This window comes from Martes martes, assembly GCF_963455335.1.
Source record: "Martes martes genome assembly, chromosome: 13".
Classification (NCBI taxonomy): Eukaryota; Metazoa; Chordata; class Mammalia; order Carnivora; family Mustelidae; genus Martes; species Martes martes.
The window spans coordinates 69,047,770-69,073,910 of record NC_137901.1 but is presented as its reverse complement, the minus strand read 5'-3'; the positions used below and the strand labels follow the sequence as shown (position 1 = coordinate 69,073,910).

Sequence of the window (26,141 nt, the reverse complement as noted above, 5' to 3'; positions counted from 1 at the left end):
TGGGTCCTCTCTAAGTCCAGGTCTTCTCTCCCAGAGCCCCACTCCCTGCCCCTCACCTTCCTGGACCACTCTACCTCCCCTTCCCCTGTCACTGTCCTCACCTTGCCCCGTTTTTCTCCCTGGACTTCTTGTTACCTGAACTCATGGTTAAATCTGCTCACTTGTTAACAGTCTCTTTCCCAGTAAACTCCACAAAGGTGTCCTGCTCACCAAGGTGGTCTGAGGCTGGGGCTGGCACACAGCAGTGAGGACAAGAAGGAGTGAATATTTGTCGAACAAACGGGTGAATGCTGGCAGCTGAGTCCTCAGTGGGAACATCCACCTATCGGTCCCACTGCAGCTGGTACAAAGAGGAGGAAGAGAGGTCTCCTGGGATCCCAGCCCCACCCCAGGTGCCCTCCCTCTGGGCTCCAAAGGGCCCCCCACCTATGGCTGAAAAACTGGACGCAGGGGAGCGCGTGGATTAACGTACTAACGTTTTTAATACAGTCTGATCAGATCAATTCACATCACCAGGTCGACCTGGGCCTGCTCACATGTGACACAGCCGAGGTACACGATGTCCCCACCTGCCAGCTCTCCTGCCTACCTGGCTACCAACAACATTGAAACCCCCTACATCTCCCTGATCAGACTGGCATTTTTAAAATTTTGCATAAAACTATTTCTTCCATAGACTTCAAACAATCAACTAGCCAAGTTAATTATGGTACATCTAAACAAAGTTTAATACTAACCCTAACGTGTGACTGCGGTTTACAAAGAGCTCTGTATCACCTGGGATAGCTTTCAGTAGCAATTCACTACAACTGGTCCTAAAAAATAATAACAATAATAATAATAATTAGAGAATTAAAACCCAACAGCAAGTTGAATGGTTAAAATCACATAAGAACTGGAATTTGGGGTGGGGGTGTCCTCAATAGCTGAGCTTGTCCTAGTAGCAAAATGCTAGCCTCCATGTAGGGCTCAGAGAAAGGTCTGGGGCCCTCCAGGTCAAGAGTCAAGCTCAGGGGCTCTCAGAGGGCACTCACCCCATGGTCCATGGGATGCTGTAGGCTTCCAGCTTCCTTGAAATCAGTTGGGCATCTGTATTTGTGTAAGTGGGTGGAGACCCTAGATGTGGTTTCTCTTGAAGGATGTGAGAAGGGGGAGGGGACCCAAATCACCGCGGTCCCAGAATGCCATCAGGTGTGGGTTTGGGATTGGGGTCACTAAGAACTGAGCACCAGAAATTCCAGCTTCCGCCCATTAGAGAAACCGGGACTGGTGTTGCCTTGGAGGCCTATGTAGTGTTTTCTGCCCTTATCCCATACCAGGTCTCGCAGATATTCCTGCAGAGTATCAGATGAGAATCTATTTCTAAAGACCACTGAGGGGATGGGTGGTGGAGGGGAAGTGGGGGGTGATGGGTTGGGGGGAAGGGGGAGTTAAAAACGAATAAAAATCTCTCAGCTACAGAACCCAAAGACATTACTTCCCTCCGCATTCACAGCATTTCTCAGCAGTCCCCGGTGGCCATTTCCGTGGGGACACAGCATCTGCCTCACTTCCCCTCGGGCCCCATGGGTTGCTGGTCAACCTCAGGATCTACTAAAGATGACGCAAACGCTGACTGAACAATCTGAAACCCAAAGGACTCGAGGAGAGACATGTTCTGCTGGGGAGAGAAAGGTGAGCCGAGGGCAGGACCCAGGTCCCCCAGGGGGCCCCCAAGGGCCCGCACATGCACCTTCTGGATGTGTTTGTTCAAGTAGGACTTAGAGCGGAAGAAGCTCCCGCATTCAGGGCAGGGGTACTTCTTCTCCCCATCAGACTCCATTTTGTTTTTGGGGACTGCCATGTCACAGGAGAAGGAGCCATTGGTGCTCTGCTTCTCGGGCGTCTTCAGGTCACTGGCGTCCGAGAGGTCACCATAGGAGTCGGAGCTCTCAATCGGATCCTGATGTGAGCATTTCTGGCCTTCTAGGAAAAAACAAAACACATAGGAGAGATGAGGCCAGGCTTTGGAGATGCCCCCTCCTGGAGGGGTCGGGAAGGGCCAGCTCACAGGCCTGTGGAGGGCAGCGGATGGCCAGCCACCACCCTGGCAGAACCCCCGGAGGTTCAGCTGGTCAGTCTGGGAGCCTGGTGTGCCTACAGGGGTGAGACAGCAGGGCCCTGGGGCTGCCAGCCTCCCTCGCCGCGGACTCTTCATGCAGGTGCACGTGTATCGCTCACCACCATCTCAGCCTGCTTCAAGGAAGAGGGTACGGAGAGGGGACCTCCACTGCTTCCACCCAGAACAACTCAGAGACCCCCCAGGTCCTAGGTGCTCTGTTGGCTGCCCCTGGGGGTAAGACGGCTGTTCTGATGATGCTGAGCAGGTACAGCGATGGCCTGACCTCCACACCGGACTAGCTGCGCCCTAGCAAGGCAGAACCAGAGCCTAGAGGTCCTCAACCCGGCAGACCCCACTGGTGGCTGAGACAGAAGCCAGTCCTTTTCCCAATGCTGCAAACACAAGCCCTGCCCTCACCGCCTTCCTGCTGCCAAAACCTACCCAGGGCCAAGTGGCCAAAGCATAGAGATTAAAAAGCAACTTTGAACAACTCAGTCAGCTGACTGTCCCCACGCATGGCTCAGGACAAGCTGGGCCTCGAGACAATCCTCATTGCTCTGCCCTGCCCTGCCCACACTGCAGTCCTCCACCGATCAGCAGCTTCCTGCCTGGGTTCAAAGAGCCATGCCGGGAAGGGAGGTCTGTGATGGGAGCGTGGAGCATGCCATCTCTGCCATCTGCCAAGCCCCTGGCATCATCCCCAAGGCGACAACGTGAAATACCACAGAACAACCTGAGACAACAAGTGAAGGTGGGGCCTGGGGAGCTCTCTGCAGACCAGTTCCAAGTCAGAGGCAGTCACGGAGCTCATTTATCGCCATGCATCTCAAAAACGCAGCCAGAGGCCCTCCAGAAAGGGCCGCTCACAGCAACCAGTCACCCCTACAGAGGGGGAAGCCAGCCCTTGGCTCCCCCTTGTCCACAGGGTGGAAGGAAAAGAAAGCATTCAGCCACAGCTCCACACCATCCTTAAAGGGCCACAGGCAATGGACAGGCCCAGAGTGACTCATCATGCAGGGCTTGTCTTCCAGCCTTGGGCCCGGGGCATCCCTGCAGGGCTCCAGATGGTGGGGGCTGGCCAGGAGCAAGGGAGGAGGGCTGGGGAAGAGGAGGCGGGGGCTGGATCTTGGCAGTGCCCTAAAGCCTCACTCACGGCCCTGGAGTGAGATACCCACTGTGACTTTCGTCCTGGAGGCCACTGCCACTCAGATCTCAGAGCCTCCTTGAGGCGGCCAGCAAGCCGGCAGCCTTCCCGCCTCCCCACGCCCGGCCCAGCGCCCCCACAACACAGTCTGCGCAGAGAAGCAAAGTGCAGAGCAAGGGGTCGCTTGCCTTTGTTGCCATAGGTCCTGGCGCAGTGGAACGCTGCTCCCCCATTCGGGATGGGCTCCTGGTGCCTGGAGACCTGGGGAAGGGGAACACCGTGGTGGGTTTTAACATGGACCTTTAAGTAGGAGGCAGAGGAGAAACCTAAACAAGACAAAAGGAGATGAGATCCCGCGGCCAGCACAGAGATACCTCTCTGCTTCCCCCATGCCTCTCCTCTGGCCGCTCTGGCTAGCACTCCCAGGTCAGCTGCACCTAGAAGGGGCCCCCTTGTTGGTTCAAAGACGGCTGCAACCACAGAAGCCACCTGGCTCAGGATAGGTGGCACTGTCCTCGGATCGGCTTCTCTGCAGAGCCCGCTCTGCAAGGCTGCAGTGGAGGACTGAGGCCGGCTGCCTGGAAGCGTGGCCTGAGATCCTGCTCCTGCCAGGGCCAGAGGCCAAACGCCTCTAGGCTTGCTTGGTGCCTCAGTAGTGAGTGGCTGGAGAAGATGTCTCACAGCCCCAGGTCAGCTGCAGAGACCACGGCTAGAAATGTCATGAGAAAAGTCATGAGGCTCAAGGGCAGCCACAGGACGCCAGCCAAGAGAATGCCTGCGCAACACGTGTAAGGTAAACTGCACAACAGACCAGACGGAGGCAAGAGGAAATCCCAAAGGACGGCCTCCAGAAGTCTCCCTTCTTCTAGCTAGCAGGACATGTTCTATTTTGCTACTTTCTTACTTTCAGAATAACTGGATTTAATAACTCTTCAGACCTTGCGAGGAACAACAGAAATAGCAAGTTACGCTAAAGGGGCTCAGTCAGATCTTACTCGTGGTCATCTTTCTCGTTGGGTTTTGGAGCAGCCGTCAGGATCGTCTTTGTCTTTACTTTGGAGGAGGGGCCGTCCAGCCCTCTTGAGGCTGCAGCAGCCCAACCCAGAGGCTCCGGTCAGTTGGAGCCGGGTGGCGTCTCAGGCTGGGAAGAGTAGATCTTGGGCCAATTTCCACACCAGCCACAGGTCTGAGGGCATGAAACCAGGTAGGCCAGTCAAAGGATACGGACTTGGGTTTTGCAGGAAGTTGTGTCCTCCAGCTCCACCATGGTCAAGGCTCGGAACGTGCCTTCAGCAGGAACTGAAGCGTTTTAGCATAAGGTCCCCTTGGAACGCTAGGGCCCTTTAATCTACTCCAGATGTGGCTGACACATTCTCAAGTGCTTTTATTCCCCTTGAAAATTACAGTTCTAGGATAACAGTGGGATCCACTCTTAACAGGTCAGAGGCTGCGGAGTACTGTATAATGTCTGCATAAGACTTATTTTTTAAAAATCCGATTTGTCATGGCCTTTCAAATGCTGCTGGAACAGTAATAAAGGTTCACTTTAAGCAAGTGCTAATGGTGTGCCAGGGCCCAGCACACTGCATGCATTCTTCCGTAGAACTCCCCCAGCCACCCTATGAGCTGGGAATTGTGAGTACACCTGTTTCGTAGACGAAGAAACAAGAGGGCTGGTGAGGTTAAGTAACTTGCAGTCACATGTGCAGCTAATAGAGGGCAGAGCCTGGGCTCCAACCCCAGGACCCTGTGCCACCATGTGGTCCTTAAGCCGGCCGAGCAGACTCTTCAGTGGGCCCTGGCCCTGGAACCATCCCTTGGATTTCGGCGGTAGGTTCGTTATCACCATTTACACTTCTGTGCTTCTCTGCCATATTGGTGGGTTAGAATGGCAGCTGCTAGCAGACAGGAGCTAACCTGTGGAAATCTTATTCAACAAACACTCCCCTGGTGATGGCAGCTGGTCGTTTTGGAGGAAAGGGGGACTGAGTGAATTCTCCTTTCTTTCCTTGATGCAGCTACTTTATAGATTCGGCTGGTCCAGTTGCTGGTGTCCTGTCCTGCCTAGCACAGCGAGTTGTCCTGTGCTAGGACCAAGTAGTCTGCCTCGGGCCAATCACGGGGGACAGACTGGCTTAAAAGGGTCCCATACAAGCATCCCTAAGAGGGAGGCTTCAATCAGGAATGAAGGGACAAGGCTAACAGGAAAGGGGACCTTAGCCCTGCCCCTGGGACCAGTGCTGGGGCCCCTGGCAACCAGCATAAGGTATCACAACTTTCCAGTGACACCATGACTCCACTTTGGAAGCGATTTTCTTTTGCTTTTTAATCCCTGTGGAGTTTCTGAAGTGGTGTGAGGCCCTCTTCACGGTGTACCAGGGCAGGTCCACTGAGATTAAAGGGAATGGGAAAGGAGGAAAGGAGCACCAGGAATTATTATATTTACTCCCTGTGGGAAGAGATCTACTAGGGGAACAGAGCAGATGCTCAATGAAAATTTGCTGTGTTTTCCTGAAAAACAGTCTGAGGAACACATGGCTGGGTCCTCTTGACTTTACCCCAGCTGCAGACTGTACTAACTATAGCAAAACCACATGGCAGGGTGGTACGAATGGATCCACAGCTGCCACTTAAAGCCCAGAACTTAAACACAGAGCTACTCAGCAGCCAAATGTTGGGCTAAAACAGTAGTCGAGTTTCTGAGAAGAATGTATCTTTGAAGCCAGAAATGTTTAGCCGGAATTCTGAACTCACCTGCCCATTCACCAGATTAACCACGAACCAAAGAGGCAGCGTGATCCAGGCACCAGAACGATGAAGACAGTGAGCATACACATGACTTCACTACAACCAACAAGTCACCCTCCCTCGCACTCCAGAGATGAAGAATTTACAACCAAAGCTACTGTTCCTGCACTGCATTTTCTTGCTCGGTACACTGCAATTTGCACTCCAGAAGCAAATCTCCTCTTGCAAGTTTCATATCCACCGAGGGGTCAGGGACTGCTTTCTTCTTGTCCAAACCCTGACGGGGTCATGCCCAACAGAGCTGTGCTGGAGGGAAGCACTTAGTAGGTCTGTATCAGCTCAGTCCAGGGCAATGGCAGGCAGGCTGAGTCTGTGACTGCCACAGGTAACAACTTGTGTGCTCACCTCTGACCGGGGAGAAGGCTTCTTCTACCTTTAAGCATTGATGTTTGAGTTCTAATGTTGTCTCCATCAAAGGCAGATTTCCAACAAGCCATCCCTCTTTCTCATACCAGTACATGTGCACATACAAAGACCCTGCTATGGAAATTTAGAAAGTAAGGAAGAAAATCATGGCGCTCGACCAGGTCTTTCTCTCCTTCCCACCGTTCAACTTAACTCATTTCCTGATTTGCAAAGGAGGAGACAAGCTTTTCTAGCCATCGGAACTCCTTCCACTGCTAATTATCTTCCTCTCCGGATAGTATGCCCCACAGCCTGGTATGTCTCTAGGACAAAGACAAAGTCGTCTGTCTCAAACGTGTGGTTAAGAGCAACCAGGCTACCTCTGCTTTCTCTCGTGCTTCAGGGCAAAGAGTCATTTGTGTAGCGAAGAATGGCAGATCTGTAGCAGTTAAGTTGTTGCTACTGAAGGGGTTCAAAGGGCACCAGATCCAGCCGCAACCATCTCACCATCTGGCCAACATCAGCCTTTGCTGGAACTCTTACGGAGACAAGTACATTGATTTATTTTGGCACCTTGTCCTGTATCACAGCCTTGGTGGTGGACAGGATGAAGGATGACCCAGAGTTTTCTGCATTCTGATTCCAGGGTCTTGATGTCTTTGGTATCCTCATCCTCTTCCTGGACAAACCACCTTCCTCTTCCCCTTTTTCTTTTTTCCCTCAGGAGTCATCTCTTCCTACTTCCGCCCAATAAATCAGTCTTGAAGTAGAATCCTGTTCCTTCTCTTCTGATACAGACCAAAATTGTTTTCTCTTCCTTCTGTATGCCTAGGGAGGGCCGGACCAGAGCTCTCTTTTTGTCTTCTTGGAGGAATGGGACTTCCCATTCTGACTCTGGGACCCAAAGGGGTTTAGCCTATGACCCGGATCAAGGCTTGGCTTTACTGAGAAAAGGTGGGCTCTGGTTTGACTCTTCTGGCTCCCCCAGCCCAGTCACACGGCCCGGGGCTGCTGTCCAAGTCATGACGTACGACAGTAGTTGGCTTTGCCACATCAGCTGTCTCCTAACTGGGTCGGCTTTCCCTGCTGTTCCCTGCTGCTCTCAGCTCTTCTTTCCTCCTGAGCTGGGCCCCCCGGGGCTCTGGCCCTGGGTCTCCCATCCAGTTTCTGCCCCACTCTGCAATCTGAGCTAGGCTCTGAGTTTCACCATTCACATCCTTCTCCACTCTCACTGTTTTCCTGCTTCTGGTCTCTGACCTCAGTTCTCAGACAGAGAACCTCAGGCTTGAAAACTTGACCAAGCGCCTGCGGACAGCATGTTGCCGATTTAGTTATTTATGAGGCATGGGGGCGGGGGATGCTCTCAGGAAGCCAGGTTAGGATGAAGCAAGATAAGAGACCATTTTTTTCTAGAGCTGGGGCAGCCACGGTCAAGATGGTCAGCCACAGCCTGGTAACTCCCTGTGCGCACAACCTCGCTGCTCACTCGGGGGAAGCTCCTGCCAGAAAGGGTCTGACTGACATGTCAGAAAATAGGACAGACGCTTCAGAAGCTTTTATGACCGCCTCCCCGCTCTCACAGCAGGTTTCCTGGTGGTACAAACACCAGTATCCAGTGGACTTCAAGGCAAACCCCAGGTGTGCAGTCCCAAGAAAGGCCCCAGCTCCAGGGCACCAAGGACACCCAGCTACCCCGCAGTCTCCCTCCACCAGTGGCCTCAGGCCACATGGAGACAGCACAGGCCCCCAAAGGTGCAAGCCAAGGACTGCAGGGGTGTTGTGCTCCAAACCAGAGTCAGTGAACTGTGTCCTTCCTAACACGGTTACAGAGTGTAAGGACGGGACCTCCCAAGTGTGCAGCTCCTTGTGGGGAGTTCAGAGAACTTTCACCTACCTTGTCTCCTGGGATCATCACAACAACCCCATGAGGCGGGCAAGGTGTGGGTGTTCTTAACCCCTTTTAAGTGATGAAGAAACTGAGGCTTAGAAAGGGGAAGGGAGAGCTCAAGATCACAGAGTGTAGGGCAAGGCAGGAGGGCAAGTTAGGAGGGGTGTGGACTAAACCCTGGGTCCCCTGACTCCAGTTCAGTACTCAGGCCACTAAGCCATACCCAAGACTTCCAGAGGCATCGGGACAAGACTGTCCCAGGAGAAAGGACTTCCCAGCAACGTCCGCACCTGGCCAAAGCAAGCGCACCGTGCAGAAGCATCTTCGCACCCACCACAGACGGCTGCCCCGACCACCTTCAGCACAGATCCGGCGCAAGCCTCCTCCGCTGACACTGTGCTTGCACGGCACAAACCTTAGCCCTCCAACCACCAACAAGCCCTGGCGGCAGCTCAGGGTCAGGCCTGACGTCATCAACACAGCACTGGGGCCACAGAGCCAGACTCCACCTAGGCCAACCTCGGCCTCAAGCACGCTGTCCTGCTCAGAGCACATTCCACTGTCCTGTCTCATCAAGGCCACAGTCTACTTGGGTTTGGGCTCCTTTCTGACCATCTGTTAGAAACTTTCTGCCCCTCGTCCATCTCCAGACTCAACCTCCTTCCTTGGTTGTTGAATTTCACATGCCAGTGAATCAGCCAGCAAAAGCTCTCAAGCAGGACCCCCTTTTTCCCCACCTCTTGGGGCCTAAAGACTCTCCCACTGACCTCAGGAGTTCAGTGGTGTCTACGAAATGTATCCATCGTGCCATCTGCACAGCACATGTGTTAACGAGCCCAGGCTTGGAAACGGTGCTCTCTGCTTCCGTTCCCACTTGCTGTTCTCCTGGGAACTCCTATTCCAAGCATCCCAAGCACGGGAAGGAAGAGGTGGGGCTAGCTGGGCGACGAAGGTGTTTATCGTTCAGTGGGAAGGGAGGGCCAGCCGTGCAAGGAGTGGAGTCTGAGGCAAGGTGATCAAGACACCCCTGGCCTCCCACACAAGCTCAGGCCCAGCCCCTGGAAGTGAGGAAATAGCAGGGAGATTACCTCGGTTACAGATACTGCAGAAGTTGCTGGGCCCCTCACTGTGCTTCTTCAGGTGGTCTGCCATGTACGCTGCCCGCAAGTACTTCCCACACACCTGGCAGGGCACCTTATCTTCATGACAGGCCAGGTGGGAGCGCAGACGGTCTCGAGTGGCGAAAGACGCATTGCAGGTCTGAGGGCAGAAAGGATAACAAGATGAGGTGAAAATGGGCATGACACTCCTGACTCCCCACGGAGCACACCAGGAAACAGAATCTGTTTCCCGCCAACGCAGGGAATCCCTGTGTAAGGAGAGCTTCACCTGTGGCCCACGCTTCTTCCCCAGAAGGCAAGTAAGCTGCTCTTATTTCCCATGATGCCTCCTCATGAGACCCCTGAGTTGGCCACCACAATGTGCCCAGAACATGGTACACTAGGTGTCACGCTCCTTTATAAAATGAAGATGAGGCATTTGTTCATTCTTTTTTTTTTTAATTTATTTATTTGACAGACAAGAGATCACAAGTAGGCAGAGAGGCAGGCAGAGAGAGAGGGGGAAGCAGGCTCCCGCTGAGCAGAGAGCACCATGCGGGGCTCGATCCCAGGACCCTGAGATCATGACCTGAGCCGAAGGCTTAGGCTTTAACCCACTGAGCCACCCAGGCACCCCCATTTGTTCATTCTTAAACAAGAAGAATTGACTTCAGTAGCACCGACTGTGAGTGAACGTATAGAAGGTAAGTTGGCATATGAACAGATATCTGTCCTCCATCCTGGGTTTTCCCTATTTGCTTTGTACAAAGAATTCAATTTCTCCACTTTATTCAAAAGTGATGTTAGAAAACAAAAACAAAAAACAAAAGTGACATTAGTCTTGGCCACAGGGAAACGGAAAGGAAAGGCAGGACAAAGCACAGAGATTGCTCCTTATAATATTCTGGTGAGTTTGTACTGAGAAAGCAGCCCATAAAATGATAGTGTCAATTCTGCTAACATGAGAATTAGCAGAGAGAAGGAAGGCCACACGATTCAGGAGCATTTGTGGGACGTTAAGCTGGGGAAGTGCTGGTAATAACAAGAATGATACCACCCCACATTGATCGAGCGTGCATTCTATGCCTGCCTTGCATTCGGGCACTCATCTCATGCAATCCATCCTTACAGGGGCCCTCCGAGACAGGCCGTGTTATTACCCTCCAAGAGAATGTGGCCATAGAAAGCCCGGGTGTGAGCACCAACTCTCAGCCAGATCCCAGGAGAGGATGACTCAGGAGCTGAGGGTCAGCACCGGCATCCTAGGAGGCAGCCTCAGGTCCCCAGGCATTTTCTGTCCCTGAGGCCTTGACTCAGTCTCAGTCCGTGACCTCTCCCCCAACAGCCCTTCCCCATTTGGGGGCTTGCCCAGGCACCCCAGCTTTGGAGGTCAAAGAAGTTGACCAGGGAAGTTGTTGGGGGAGTTCAGTCTGGAGACTTTCAAAACTATTTTGGTTCCATGGAGATGTTTCAGAGGTTCATGTCAAGTTTGACTCCTTTCTCTGTGTGTGTGTGTGTGCTTATTATTTTAGAACTCCTACAAGAAAGCAACATTCACCTTTAAATGTGTTACAGAGCGAATGTCAACCCACTGAAGAAGACCCACCACCCCATTTACTCAGTAGAATGGAGGTGCACCTGCCGCCTCTGTTTGACAGAGGCACCTCCTGAGATCCCAGGACCTCAGGGTAAATGTCTGACCACCGTCACCATGTACAAGTGTTTATATCCTTTCTGTATACAGTCAAAGCAAGTAGCCGGTATATGGGATACTGTCTTTGAGGCTAAAGATGCTGCGGTTCTTACTCCAGTCCCAAATGTCTGTGTGCATCAGGACAGGCTCTGCTGCTTTCAGTCATCGTCTCTAAGTAACTGCTACCCATTCGAACCAAACACCTTATTGCTAATGAAATACTGGCTTTATCTGTTTTATCCACTGAGTTGATTCATTTGACAAATGAGGAAGCTGAGTTTGGAGAATGATTGGCCCCAAGCACATGACTCAGCTACTAGATGAAGCTGTGGTCAAAACCTTGTAGCTGCCAGGCCAGCAGCCAACCTACCCTCCCGGCTGCCCTGAGGTCTTCCTCCCTTCCCCACTCCACAGCTGGGCAGACAGAGGCCTGAGGAGATCCAGGCTGGCTGGGAGGTGAACCAGCCCCTGAGCCGGTGCTCTTCCCATCTCCAGACTCAGCTGGAGACAGAAAGGTACTGATGCTTCTTAACAGTGTGTGCGGTGGCCAGGACTCCCCTGAAAGGGAGAGGTGACAGCATTTGTGCAGAGAAACTGGAGCACTCAGGTGACTCAGGAAGCATCATGGGCACTTGGTCTCATGGCCACGGGTGGTCCCCTCCTCAGTCAGGGACCTCTTGACCCAATCACAGATGACAGTGGGGGAAAAGTTCCATCTTCCACCCAGGCCACCAGCCCTGTAAACCAGAGCAAGGGCTGCCAAAAACACCCCCAGGGAGAGGGATGCACCTGACAAGTTATCTGGGGATAATTTGCCAGCTTTGCCAACCAGTGACCTGAGGACGAGCCCTCTAACAATGAGAGGCAGTGTGGTCTATGCCTAAGAAGTCAAAAGAACCAAACATGGACCAGGTATAAGAAAATGCAGTGAAGGCACACATTCAAAATCTTCGGCGGTCCCTGGGAGAGGCACCACTAGGGGGATGTGAAAGCAACGCCTTGTTTCTCCTGCCAACCTCCTTTTGGGGTCTGTCCCTTAAAGCACTGCCTGTCATACTGTGCTACCTAAAGATAACAGACAGACAAACCTCAATTATCCACAAGTGTATTACCCATTTGAGGGATTAGCTAGGCAAAATTAAAATCCCAGACCAAGCCAGCTCCCCCTGCCCATTGATTATCTCTCAAGGAATGAAAGCTAACTTTAGCCTGAACAAACATAATTAGGAATGTAAATCTGCCGCTCGGAGAGGGGGGTGGAAAAAAAAAACAAAACCCACAAACACAACAAAAACTTTCACTGTATTAAAACGCCAAGCTGGAGTTGGCTTCTCTGAGCCAGAGCTGACCTTTCATGGCTGAGTCCCCATGACTCTGGGGGGGAATTGCTGAAGTGTACAAGCCCGAGTCTAGGCCTGTCAGAAGTTCAGACAACACAGAACATGAAGAGCCTGGTCACACGACACAGAAGAGTGGCCAAAGGAGAGACAGATCTCAAAGAAGGGGACACTTAGGCACTTCTCATCCTGGAGACAGAAAGACACAGCGACCCTGCTGGGACAAGAGTGAGACGGGACAGCATGCTCTGATCACCCTTGAGATTTGGAATGGCTGCCATCTTGGCCTCGGCCCTGTGCCCAGGCAGCCTATTGTTGTTAGGAGCACACCTGCCAGGTCCCAGCCCAGCAACCCTGAGCTGGGGTCTCCTCTGGTCTTCCCCACTGAGTCAAAGCCATGCTCCCTTCACTCCCCAAACAGTTTCTCCCCATCCCAAAATGCCTAAAGCTTTTTTTCCTAAGAGTTGAGCAGCTCAGAAATGGGGCCCAAATGGTATGGGGACACTAGCGCACACCCAATCTTTGGTGGCCTTTGAAATCTGGCAGCCTGGACATGGGGGGAGTGGGTGCAGTCTCAAGTGGTCTTTTTTGTAGCCCTGGAAAAGTCTAAGGGCAATACATGGAGGCCCAGTGCCACTGGCCTCGCTGGCCCCTTTCTTCTTGGGAGTGTCAGGCCCCTTGTCCTCACTTCAATTCACTCCTTCTTTAATGAGTTATTCTCCAGCCCAAACCACCCCAACTAGCCCCTGAGAAGTGGGGTCACGAGAGGTCTTGAGTTGCTCTAGTCTCTTGGCTTCAGACTGAACTCCATGTGGGGGAAATGTCCCAGCCCCACTGTGGCCATTAAGCCAGCAGCGGCGCCTGAGGCATCTGAGCCAGTTAAGGACACTCAGGCCAAGCCCTGAGGAGATTTGTGTGTCACTGACAAGCCTGAGGCTTCATAACCCAACATTCAGATGGTCTTTTCACTCAAGCTGTGGCTCCAGTCTCTTTAACTGGCCCCTTCGGTCATCTGTGGCATCAGGAAAGGTGGAGAGGTATAACCTGTGCCCAGCTCTTGCCCAGGGAACCAACTCCCAGAGAGCCATCTCTTCACCTCTTATGCTTTCAGAATATATACCGTGCCAAACACAGAATATACACGGTGCCAAACAGATGCCCCCACTGTTTAACCAAGCGCCGACACATTGGCCAGCCTGCCCAGAGCAGGACAGCCAGCGTATCTTCACCTGCTGGGTCATCATTAGGGGAGTTCTGGCTAATGGGGCTGGAGGTGGGGCCAGCAGGTCTGTGTACTGGAGGGGCGGGGCAGGAGTGGGCTCCACATGTATACCGAGGGACAATGATGTCAGTGTTATGACAGAGACCAAGGACAAAACACACAAAGCCTCAAATGTTAGAATGAAAACTTTTATCATCACTCCTGTTATCCCCGCGGAGGCAGCAGGGGCTAAAGGGCATATCACTGGGATCCGGGGAGGGGCAGGGGGAATCTACATCTGCTTTATCAGCCCCCAAAGTCATATATTGGGGTGACCCAGTATAAAGCTACTGGTTAGTCTAGTTCCTGAGCAGACCTGCTAGTAAACCTCAAAAACAAAGAAGTTGAATTCACTAGCCAGAAATGAAAGCGGGACCTGTCTGAGTGGGAAGGGAAGAGGGCAGCATGGGCTGGCCCAGCTGGAGTTGCTCCATTCTCCTCTGGAGGCGAATTCGCCCCTAGAGTTGGGGAAGGGGTGGCCAAGCCCCATTCTAGAAACCCCACACCTTACAGGACATGATGCTAGGAGAGGGGAAGCTCATAAGCCCATGACTTGGTTCTTGGGAAAGCACCAACCTCTAAAATCACCCAGGCAAGGACAGATACCCAGGGGTGCCATCTGTTAAAGGGGGAGAAAAAGGCAAGAGAGCCCAGAAAGAAACCTGGAGGGTGTGGGGGGACCCAGAAAGGAGCTCCTTACTACCCCTGGGGTCCCTGAGCTGGGAAAGACTCCAAATCACACAGGAAGGAGCTGGGCATGGTGGGCAGGAACCATTTTGCTGGCCTCTCCCAAAAGCAGGGGTCTCAGAGCAACCGCCATTCCCATTCCCCTCCACAGAAAAACCTTCTCTGGGGAGGCCCAGGCTAGCCTACAGGCCACTGGGTAAAGGCCCGGCTGCCCTCTGAGGCAGTCCAGCCCTGCCTCAGATATCCCGGCGGGGCTGGGCAGAAGAGAGTGCTGCTGGAGTGTGCTGGGCCCAGGTTTTCGAGGGCTGGGAATGATTTTTTTAGAGAAAGGGAAAAGGCGGTGTCAGGAACCGAATGGGACGACCTCCACAAAGCAGGCTGGGCAAAGTCCCATGATGGCAGGTCGCTAGGAAGAGATTCCAGGGGCGGCAGGCCGCTGCTGCTCCCAACCCACACCTGGAAAAAGGGCAGAGAGTGCAGGTTACCCCCCTAGGCCACCGGGCACGACCCCACTGCCCTCTGGGCTCCTCCTACTCTGCCAGGCTGCTCAGCACACTACCTGGGAGAGTCAGAATGTGCTCTGTGATTAGAGAATCAGAGACAGAGAGAAGGCAGCGAGGCACAGATGGATCCCAGCATGCCCACCCTGGGTCGTCGTCCTCGGGGGGAGGCCACCTAGCCTGGCTGGCTGTGAACACCGTCCACACCGGGCCCCCTCGATGCCCGACTTACAGCATGTCCATTCCTCCCTGCAGGTCTCCCTGAACCCTCCCTCCTTGCCACCAACAGGACAAGAGAAGCAGGTTACCCTACCAGAGGCTATACCAGAACCCCACCACTCTGTTTCCCCCTCAGATGGTGGGAACTTGGCACTGGAAGGGGGATGGTCAAGGAGAAGATAGAGGTGTTTTCCATCCACACAGGAATGCTCAGCGGCCAGGAGAGGACATGTAATTTTCTGGGTACCACAAGGCCCCCAGATATTGCTGAAGCAGACAAACCAAGGGTAAGAATCTTGCCCAGCCTTCCCTACCCACTGCTACACAAAGAGCTGACAAGGAGAGGAAGCCACCTTCCTCTCCAGTCCTCAGAAGTCCTGGCTGTTAGCACACACGGCTCAGGATGGGTTAAACAGGTGCCAGTGCTCAAAGAATGAGACCGTCCACTCTGGTCCTCCTTCACTGTCGTTCCTACTGCCACCCCTTGTGCCCTAAGCTCAAGGAACCCAGAAGGTCAGGCTGCCTGGCAGACAAGGGGAAGCGCTATCAGTTGGACCACCAACAAACACTTCCCGCTCCACAGTGGCTCCTGCAAACTGCTGGGAACCAGAAGCTAGGCCCAAGGGGAGCCAGTGCCCCCAGGACGACACTCGTGCAATGTGGCCCACCATCCAAGGAGCTGGCAAATGCCAGGAGAGGAGAGCCAAGCAAAAGAGCGAAGACAGAGACAGGGTGGGAACCAGGACCCAGCAACCAGGAGGGAGGGGACATCAGCGGTGGGGGGGGGTGGGGGCTGGGGGGAAGAACAAAGGAGAAAAGCAGACGGAGGGTGGAGGGACAGAGGGGGAGGTGTGCAAAGCGGTGGTGGTCAGTCAGCCGGCCCAGCACACATATCAGCTGGCTTGTGGCTGGGCTGTGAGAACAGCAGCATTCTCTTTCAGCCCATCTCTGCCCTGGCCCCGACCCCTACCTGACACTTGTGAGGCCGCTCAGAAGTGTGCACCTGCTTGATATGTCCGTTCAAGTGATCAGGCCTGGAAAGAGAACCAAGACAGACTTTAAAAAAAAGACCTCAAAAGATGGGACCACAAACTTGGCCAGACTCCCCACCTATACCTGCACACACCAATGGAGAGGACTCCCTCTTCCCCATCCCAGCATGACAAAGACAAAGTCACCAGCTCCATAGGCCCAGGCCTCTCTGCCCCGGTTTTTTTCTAGAGGGGGAAGGGAAGTGAGTGTTTGTCTCTGACCTTGCCTACCCATTCCCTCCGCCTCCCCCGCCCCAGCTCAAATGATTTCTAGGACCAAAGGAGGTGGCTTTAGAATGAGACAAGGCTGCCTTACTGCAGCCTTTCTGGGAGGGGGTATGTGTGACTCATTGTCCTTACTAAAGCCCCTTAGAAACTCAGTATTCCCCTCCCCCAGCCTCTCCCACCAGGGCAGCCAATGAATGCCACCCGGATGGAATTCAGTCCCCAGAGGCCAAGGGATAGAGCCTTAAGTCCCCAGCTGGGCTGGTAAACCAGATGCCCGCCAGAGCAGGTGGGTAGGGGCTGCCTGACCGGTAAGACTGGTTTCTGGTTGGGGCCCCTCCAAGGGAGTTCTCCATCCGTAGGTTCACATACCCACAAGGTCCTCAGTATCCAGGCAAGTTAAAACCAGCCTTTTATTCTGAATATTCTCTTAAGAGGAAAAACAAAACAATCTTCTGCTCCCAGGCAAGTTCTCAGTTCCCTATCAGGCTCACTAAAAAGTGAATCTAAAAAGACATTCTGGCCCCCTCCTCTCTGTCCTGAAAACGGGGATCTGTGGGTCCAGTTAGGCTCTGGAGCCACCAGGTCAGAGCAGATCAAAGATTCTGATGCTAAGAGACTCTGGGTACAGAACTCTGTGCCCCCTGATCCCAGGAGGGTGTGATGGACGAATCTTGAGTCTGTCCATCCAAGATAGCTAGTGCTCTGTGGGTGGGGGTGGGGGGATTTCGTGGCATGGAGTGTAAGGAGTCCCAGATACACTTGTTTCAGTCCCTCCCTGGGCAGCCATTCAAGCAGGGAAAGTCGCTGGAGGAAAAGCCTCCCGCCCCCAGAGGGGGCCCCACGCCTGGTGCCGGAAACACAAAGGGAGCCCAGGGAGAAGAATGGTGAGGCCCGGTGGCTGTGGCCTGAGGAATCCAGCCCCTTCCCAAAAGGCCCAAAGGAAGATAGACATTAGGGCACGCCTAGTGCCACAGAACTTCCCTGTGGGAAGAGAAAGCAGCTCTTGGCCACAAAACCAGGGCCATTAAAATACTCTTCCCAAACCTATTACAGCCCTAGAGGGTCAAGTGACTCCCACAAATCCCACACCCCCTGATCTCAGCAAGAAACTGTCCCATGAAGCAGGAATAGGGTAGGTCATGGGGTAGGGAACACCATTCCTCACCTGGAGAAGCCTTTCCCACAGCTCTGGCAGATGTAGGGCTTGCCCACCGACCCGTCGTGGGATCGCACATGGTAGGACATGCGATCTTTTCTCTTGAACCGCAGCCCACACACTGGGCAGGAATAGGGCTTCTCCCCCGAATGGGAAAGCTTGTGCCGATTGAGATGGTACACGTCACGGAAGATCTTGCCGCAGATCTCACATGCCACCTGCTTCCTGGTCCGGCTCCTCTTTCGGGGGCCGTCGGGGTCCTCAGAGATGGGTAGCCCATTCTCACCCAGCCTCGGTGGAGGAAGGTCGATATAGCCCAGCTGGAGGCTGGTGACACCATGCTGGGCCTCATGCTGCCGGAGCCGGTTGGCATCAGTGAACACCTTCCCACACAGGCCACATGGAAGGATGCCCGCCTCCCTCAGGCCCCCTGGGGACCCGAACATTGAGTCCAGCAGGTTGGCCTTCCTTGGGCGGCCCCGGCCTCGCTTGCCAGTCAGGGGAGGGGCACTGGATGCCACATTGGGGAATGGGGAAGTCAGCAGTTGGGGGGATAGGGGTCCGGCCACCATGGGCAAGCGGTCCACCCCAGGTAACACAGGCAGGGAGGCTTGGCTCGCAATTGCTGCACCAGCAGCCCGGGCTGCCTCCTCCTCGGGCTGCATGCTGCCTGCGATGCCATTGCTGTTGGCTGCCAAGGCTGCCCCGTTGGTCATGTCCAAAGGGAAGCCCAAGTCCGAGGTTCCAGGGGGACGAAAGAGCATGATGTCTGCCCGGGCAGGGGGCACCAGGATCTGCACATTAGACTGTTTGATGACTTCCTGGCAGATCTCAATGACCGACCTCATCAGTAGGAACTTGGCAGCCGTCATGAGCTCGGGGAAGCTCTCCAGGCGAACCACGATGCGGGAAGTGTAAGCGAAGTCCAGGATGTCCCCGAACACCTTGGAGCTGATGGTGTGCATCTCCAGCTCCCTGCTGCCCCCAGCCCCGCCGCCTGGGGCTGCCGCTGCGCCCCCCACGTCAGCGGGACCCCCGTCTGCAGCTCCGCCGTCGCCCAACTGGGCGCTGAACACCGACTCAAAGTACTCGCTGCAGGCGGCCAGCACCGCGCGGTGCGCTGGGAAGCTCTCGTCGCCCACCCGCAGGAGCACGTCGCAGAAGCGCCCGCCGTTTTTGCGCTGCTGGTTCAGGTTGTGTAGCATCTCCGTGCTGTGCCTGCTCACCTGGTAGGTGTAGCAGCCCGATGGGCCGCAGGAAGCGTCGTTCACCCGCTCCATGGCCGCCGCCCCCTCCCCACAAACCGGGCCGCGGCACTTGCCCGCCCCCCTCCCTTCCCCTAGGCAGCGAGAAGCTGGGCGCAACGGACGTATCTACACTCCCCACACGTGCCGGCCCGGGGCTCTGTAGTCTCGCAGGTGCGCCGAGCGCACACGCACCCTGCCCGGATCGGACTGTCTAGACGGCAGGGCGCACCACCTCCCACATAGCTGCCCCCACCCCTGCTGGATTGAGCGCTCCTCTCTCCTCTCCGCCTGTCCGCCTCCCCTCCCAGGTCTACCTCCGGGGGGGTACGCGAGCAAAGAGGTGCGCCCCTCCTGCAAACGCGCCTGCCACCTCCCCTCCCGCCCGCCAGGCGGCGCCGGCGCGCAGCCAAAAGGGGCGCGCGCGCGCGGGGAGGAGGCGGAGGGGTCTGCCGCGCAGGCGTGCGCGCGCGCGCCGCGGCTTTTCCCGGGCCCGCTGGGGGCGCGCGCTGCGTCCCCTGCAAAGCGCGAGCCGGGGCGGGGGCGCCGGAGCGGAGGAAACAAAAGGCGAAGGCGGCGGCGGTGGGGCGCGCACGGGGGCGGCAGCGCGGGCCTGGTCCCGGAGCCTGGCGGGCGGTGGCAACGGCGAACGCTGGAGCGAGCGGGCGGTGGCGGCGGCAGGGTGGGCCCTTCCCCGGGCCGGGCGAAGGCGGCGGCGGAGCGGCGGCGCTGCGGCCCCGGCCTCCGTGTGTTCGGAGCGGAGGAAAGATGGCAGCGGCTGCACTTCCTCTTGCACTTTCACCCCTGGGGGGAGGAGAAGGAGGGGGCGATACCAACAACACCCCCCCCTCTCGCTTGCAGGGAAGAAAAAAAAAAAGAAACGGCAAGCTCGGTGTGGGGGGCCCCCGGCGCCCCCGGCCCTGCACGTGCGCACCCGGATCCCTGGCCCGGGCCGCCCCGCGCTGCAAACTTTCCACTTTCTTTGTGCCGAGCGCCCCCCCCTCACCCAGCCGAGGATGCACGTCCCCCCTTCCCTATTTATACACCCCCCCCGCAGCTCCGCTCCCCCCGCTTCCTGCCCCCCCTCCCCATTCCCCAGCTCCGCCAATGCTGGCGCAGACTGAGCCCCCGTCCGGCCCCCGCCTCCCCACCCCGCCCGCGGGGCCGGGGGCTGCAGTCTCAGCCCCCCCGGACCAATGCAAACGAAGCACCAAGCCAGCAAACCAGCTCCCACTGTCCCTCCCTCCCCGCCGAGAGTGGCGGCGAGCGGACGGGAGGGAGGGGTGAGCGACCGAGGGGTGCAGACCTGAGCCCCCCAGCCTTTGCTGTGCGCCCGTAAGTCGAGCGGGCGTCGATTGCCCTCCGGAGCCCCACTTTGATGCGCGAAATCCCCAGAAGTCGCCTGCGACCGCCTCCCTGCTCGCAACCCCGGCGAGGGCCCGGGGTCCTGGCTGGGGGCAGGCCGAAACGAAGGGGCTGCGTGCCTGGAAGAGCTGGGGAGATGAGGCCATCGTCCAGCCTTTCTCCCAAACCGCCACACGCTGAGCTTTGTGCCCCAGGGAGCGGGAAGTCACTAGCTCAGGGAGGCGACAACATAGAGGCAAGGGCGGTGGACAGGAATACAGGGGTCTCCGCACACCCCAGCAAGCCTCCCGGGAACCGGGGATACTGGCGGTTCCGGGCAGCGCCGTAAAGCCTCCTGGGGCCGGGAGCATCCCTAGCGCCCGCAGCCCAGAGAGTCGCCGAGCGCTCAAGCCATGGGCTCCGCCGGCAGGGCCAGGGCGCTTTGTCCCCGGCGGGCCTGGAGATGCTGCCGCGCGCGGCTTGGATACGGAGGTTCGCCGGCCTGGGAAGCGCGGGCGGCCGCCAGCTGCCAGCCCGACTTGGAGCCCGGGGCTGCAGGCACCGCGTGTGCGGGAAGGAAGTTCCCACAGTTGCAAAGAGGGAGCAAAGTATGTGTTCCAAACTTTCCACGGTTCCAAACTGAGCGCTTCCATTAAGAGAAGCGGTGTGCGGGGAAAAGCATTCTGGGTATTAGCATGCAAATGAACGGTCCCGGCTTCCAACTCCGCTCGGGATTCCCACAGCCGCGCTCCGGGACTGCACTGAGCCACGCGCGCCGTGGGGGGCTTCCAGCCGAGGCGCGGTGGCGGGACCCGAGTTCGAATTCGAGACCTCGGCTTTCTGGTTGTGTGTTCTGGTGTCACTTGGCTGCTCTGAAGCCTCTATTAAACAGAGTCAGTTTCCTAATATAAACACCCGGGACAGCAACACCTGTCTCGTGAATTGATGAGGATTCGAAGGTCACGTCTACCCAGCACTTAATTCTACGGTGGATCTCTCTCCTTACACACCTCCGCCCTTTCTTTGGCGTAGTAGTTGCCAAACGCCTGTTGGAGAGAACATGTGAACTTAGAGGCTTGAGGAAAGTTCCCTTTATCTGGAAGCAGGCAATCTGTGCTCTAAGGCCAAATGAGTTGTGTGACCTCGAACTAGTTGCCTTGCTCAGAGATTCTTGAGCCGATCGCAGGAGCTGGCAGTATTTGTGTTCAAGAGCCATAAAGAGGAGAGGAATCTGATTATTGAGAGCTAACAGTACACACACATCGTCTCTCTGAGGTAGCCGTTAAGTACATTCTACTGCTGAAGAAACGGGGAGATGTGTGACTCGCCCAGGGCCCCATAAATCCAACCAGTTAACCCACATGTGCTCTTTCCACACGAGTACCTCATGAACCAGGAACTGGCTCTCATTGTACTGGGCTTCGGAGACTGTCTTGTGATTGCCTTCATTCCAGAGGGTTTGCCCAATGAAGATGGAATCAGAGTGCTCTCAGGACCCTCATGCACAGTGCAGTGAGGGTAACTGAAGATGCATCAGCTCCATTCTGCAGATAGGAAGGCTAAGACTTAGGGAGCTTGAGTCAGTGACCCAGGATCCCACCGTGGAAAAGCGGCCAGAGACAGATCCAGATCTCAGTCCTGTCCCAGCTGCATGTCACTTGGCAGTATAATTGGGATGGGGGCAAGGCTGCTGTGATGATCTATCAAATTCATCTCTAATTCATCCTTCAGTTTTGTTCATCTTTTAGGCTCCCAAGATTCCATTCTGTAACCAGGCAACAGGATGTGCTTACAGGACAATTTTTTTTTCTTTTTTTGTAGTTGAGGCAAAATTCACCTAACAAAAAAAAAAATCACTTTAGAGTGTGTAATTCAGGAGCACATACTATATTCATAATGTTATACAACAATACCTCTGTCAAGTTCCAAAACATTTCATTACACCGAAAGAAAATTGTGTATCCATTAGTCAGTCCCTCCCCACTTCCAGCTCCTGTCAATGACCAAGCTGCATTACGTCTCTATGGATTTACCTGTTGTCGATATTTTATTTAATACACATGGGATCATACAACATCTGATCTTTTGAGTTGGGCTTCTTTCACTTAGCATGTTTTTGAGCTTCATCCACGCCAAACCAGTATGTCATAACTTTTAATGGCTGAATTCCATTGTATGGATATACCATCTTTATCCATTCATACACTAATGGTCTTTTGGCTATTGTGAATAGCACTGCTATGAATATTCGTAGGCAAGTATTTGTTTTATTTATTTATTTATTTTTTTAAAAGATTTTATTTATTTATTTGACAGAGAGAGATTACAAGCAGGCAGCGCAGCAGGCAGAGAGAGAGAAGCAGGCTCCCTGCTGAGCAGAGAGCCCGATGCGGGGCTCGATCCCAGGACCCTGAGATCATGACCCGAGCCGAAGGCAGAAGCTTAACCCACTGAGCCACCCAGGCACCCCAAATATTTGTTTTAATACCTGTTTTCGACTCTCTTGGGTATAGGCATGCTGGGTCATATGATAATTCTGTGTTTAACTTCTTGAGAAACCAAACTGTTTCACAGCTGTTGTACCATTTTACATTCTTACCACACACATCTTTTTATAAGTAATTCTAGAGTTGGTCAAACCTATTTTATAAATGAACATGAGGCTCAGAGGGTTAAGTAACCTGTCCAAGGTCATGCAGCAGGGTCCAGACTAGAACCAATCTTTCCTGAGTCCCTACCTAGCCTTCCACCCACTAAGAGCCTCCCAACCTCTTTCAAAGACCCAAACTACCCATTCATTGATCTTTTGACGGACCTCTACAGTGAAGAACTGAGTTAACCATATTTATGAAGCTCCTTCCTTTCCCTCAACATTTGTTGAAAGAGCCCACTGCATGTTCCCAGTTTCCAGGCTGCACCTCGAAAAGATGCAGAGCTCACAATTCCTGCATCTGCCTCCTGCTGCTGGCCAGCAGCCCCTCTTCTGTTGCCATGGAAACCACGCACCTCAGTTTTGGCAGTGCACCAGCTGGGCAGGGAACTGAGAGCACCCTTGTCTCCTAGGCTAAGTGGAGCTGTTAAAGTTATTTGCTCACCAGATCCGTATTTACTGAGCACCTACTAAGCACCAGGTTTGGGAGTTTTTTGCTTTAGATGCTAGAGATATAGCAGTGAGCAAGCTAGACCATGGATGGTGCCCCTGGGAGCCCACAGCCTAGGGAAGGAAACAGACAAAACACAAAGAAATAAAAAAATTTTTTTCTGGCTCCCATCCCTAGTTCTTTAAATTCTCCCATCTTTTCAAGGCCAGCTCAAATCCCACTTCCCCTGGGGCATCCTTGCAAGCTCAGATCCAAGTGATAGCTCCTCTCAGCTCTCACAAAGCATTTTCCTTTTTCTTGGATTGCAAATAATATGTGCATTGCAGGAAAATGTAGAGAAGACACGAGAACACAAAGAAAAATAAAGATCTCCTGTAATTTTACCACCGAGAGTTAAGCACTGTCAACATTTCCTTCTGGTTTTTTCCCCTTTCGACATATGTATAATATTTTGGGGTTTTTAAAAATACAGTTGGGTCCGATTTTAGATAGTGCTTTGTAATCTTGTCTCATAATAATATATTTTCTTCCCATCACGTTTTTTTTAAGTACTCTGAGAGCAGGGACAGGCTGTTGATAATAACAGAGAACATTCATTGTGCCGTGGTTCTGAGTGCATTACTGAGTTGACCCTCTGTAATTCTCAAAACACCCTTATGAGGTGCCTACTGTGGGATTCTCATTTTACAGATGGAGAAACTGAGGACTGGCCAGGTAAGGAAGGGAAAGGAATGGCCAAAAGCGTGCATGAGATAGAGTGGCCCCTGGACCTTGGTTTGCTTCTGGGGTCTTCCCCATGTACCCCTGCTGCCAGGCTTTGTTGAATGATTGGCCATGAGCCAGGGACCCAATGGCAGGAGATGATAGAGTAAAGCGCAGAAGAGAGGCACTGTCGTTTCTGCAGGATAACAAGAAACCACCCCACTCACCTTTAGTTTTTTAAGGTTCTCAATTTTTTTAGTAATCTCTACACCCAAGGTGGGACTCGAACTCACAACCCTGACATCGAGAGTCCCACGCTCTTCAACTAAGCCAGTTGGCCACTTCCCAACCTGCCTTTATTGGCCTTGCTTAGAAGGTACGCGAGGATAACCCACCTTCGTGCATTCTTTTCAATGCTGACCTGTATGTATCTGGTTCTCTCTGTTTTGTTGTTGTTGTTGTTTGTTTGTTTGTTTGTTTGTTTTTTAAGGGGGGGAGGAGGAGCAGAGAGAGAGGGACAAGCAGAATGTGTGTGTGCTGAGGGCGGAGCCAAACGCGGGGCTTGATCCCATGACCCTGAGATCAGCCAGAGGCAAAATCGAGAGTCAGACCTTAAACCAACTGAGCCACCCACGTGCCTCTGTGTCCAGCTCTCTAACAATAGCAAGATTATTCGTGATACAATCACAGTACCTCGTGCAGGTGCAGAGCTCTGGGTTTGGAGCCAAACAGACATGAGTTCAAGTTCCAGCTCTGCTTCTTGCCCACAGTGTAGCTCTGGGTGAATTGTGCCAGTGTATCTAGTCCTGCCAGCCTCCCTCTGAGGGTAAGATGACTGTCCCCCTTTTAGAGGTAACTGGGAAGTTAGGTGGTTCATCCAAGCCTGCAGCAGTGAGGGATGGGGGCCAAATTGAGTGCAGGCCTCCCTAACTCTAACAGCCAGGCTCTTCCCACTGAACCCTGGGCCTCTTTTCTTTCTCTTGACAATTGGGGTTTCCTTTGTAACTGGAAGGAGTGTGCAAATCATCTGCCTGTTGTGTTCTTCCTGTTCTCTTTGAGCTTCACCACGGATCCTGCAAGACGTACAGGCTCAGAAGCTCCTGCCTTCTGACCCCACCAGGGTTATCTAGGGCCCTCTGTGCTGTGGTCTTCGGGGGTGACAGTGCTCTTGTGGGCCATGGCTTATCATCAGCAGTATTTCCTGCCTCTGTGTCACCAGCAGGACCTTACCTCTTTTTCAGTTAATCAGGAACAAAAGAGGGGGAAAAATCCTCCTATACAATTGTTCTAGATTTTCTTTCTTTCTTTTTTATTTTATTTAATTTATTTATTTGAGAGAGAGAGAGTGCAAGAGAGAGCAGGAGCAGGGAGGAGAGGGAGAAGCAGGCTCCCCAGGGGCAGGGAACCCGATGTGGGGCTTGATCCCAGGACCCTAAGATCATGACCTGAGCTGAAGGCCAACGCTTAACTGACTGAGCCACCCAGGCACCCTGTTCTAGATTGTCTATACTCAAATTTATGAAGATTTTCCTTTTTTGTCCCTAAAGGAGAGTTAAGGTGCTGTGGGTGACATGGAAAGAGTTAATATCCTAAATGTCAACAGAACTATTAAAGATGGGTTAAAAAAATATAATCAGGATATTTCTTTTACTGCTTTTTAGGCATTTTTCAAAATAAATTGTGAAAATTGTGAATGAACTTAAATGTCACTGAATTGTACAGTTTGTTTGTTTTTTTTAAGATTTAATTTATTTGTCAGAGAGAGACTGTGCGTGTGCTCGCACACACGAGTTGGGAGAGGGGCAGAGGGAGAGGGAGAAGCAGGTTCCCTGCTGAACAGGGAGCCTGATGCAGGGCTCGATTCCAGGACCCTAAGTTCATGACCTGAGCCGAAGGCAGCCGCTTAACTACAGAGCCACCCAGGCGCCCTGATATGCACACTTTAAGATGGTTACAATGGTGACTTTTTTATATGTGCATTTTACCTCAACTTAAAATTTCTTAAAAAAAAAAGAATGCCCTAGGGGCGCCAGGGTGCTCTGTCAGTTAAGTGACTACCTTCACATCAGGTCATGATCTCAGGGTCCTGGGATCAAGCTGTGCTTGGGGCTCCCTGTTAAGTGGAGTGTCTGCTTCTCCCTAGCCCTCTGCCCCTCCTCCCACTCATGCATGCTCTCTCTCTTTCTCAAATAAATAAGTAAAATCTTTTTTTTTAATAAATAAAATCTTTAAAAAAATTGGGATCCCTGGGT

The 26,141-nt window shown here is 53.7% G+C and overlaps 1 protein-coding gene across 5 annotated transcripts; it reads right to left on the bottom strand.

The window, feature by feature from the left end:
• Positions 1-454: 454 nt before the first annotated feature.
• PATZ1 (POZ/BTB and AT hook containing zinc finger 1) lies at positions 455-18,987 on the bottom strand (the record flags this gene model as incomplete). Of its 5 annotated transcripts, none has more annotated exons than XM_080821186.1 (5): positions 466-1,965; positions 3,434-3,506; positions 9,375-9,546; positions 16,054-16,117; positions 17,508-18,778. In XM_080821186.1, 5 exons carry the CDS (start codon positions 18,776-18,778, stop codon positions 1,932-1,934), a joined length of 1,614 nt encoding a protein of 537 aa, XP_080677312.1. In that variant the 3' UTR covers positions 466-1,931. The 5 variants fall into 5 exon arrangements, with proteins under 5 accessions (XP_080677311.1, XP_080677312.1, XP_080677309.1 ...); XM_080821183.1 differs by having other exon boundaries at positions 467-1,965; positions 3,434-3,571; XM_080821184.1 differs by having other exon boundaries at positions 467-1,962; positions 3,434-3,571; positions 17,508-18,728.
• Positions 18,988-26,141: the final 7,154 nt, after the last annotated feature.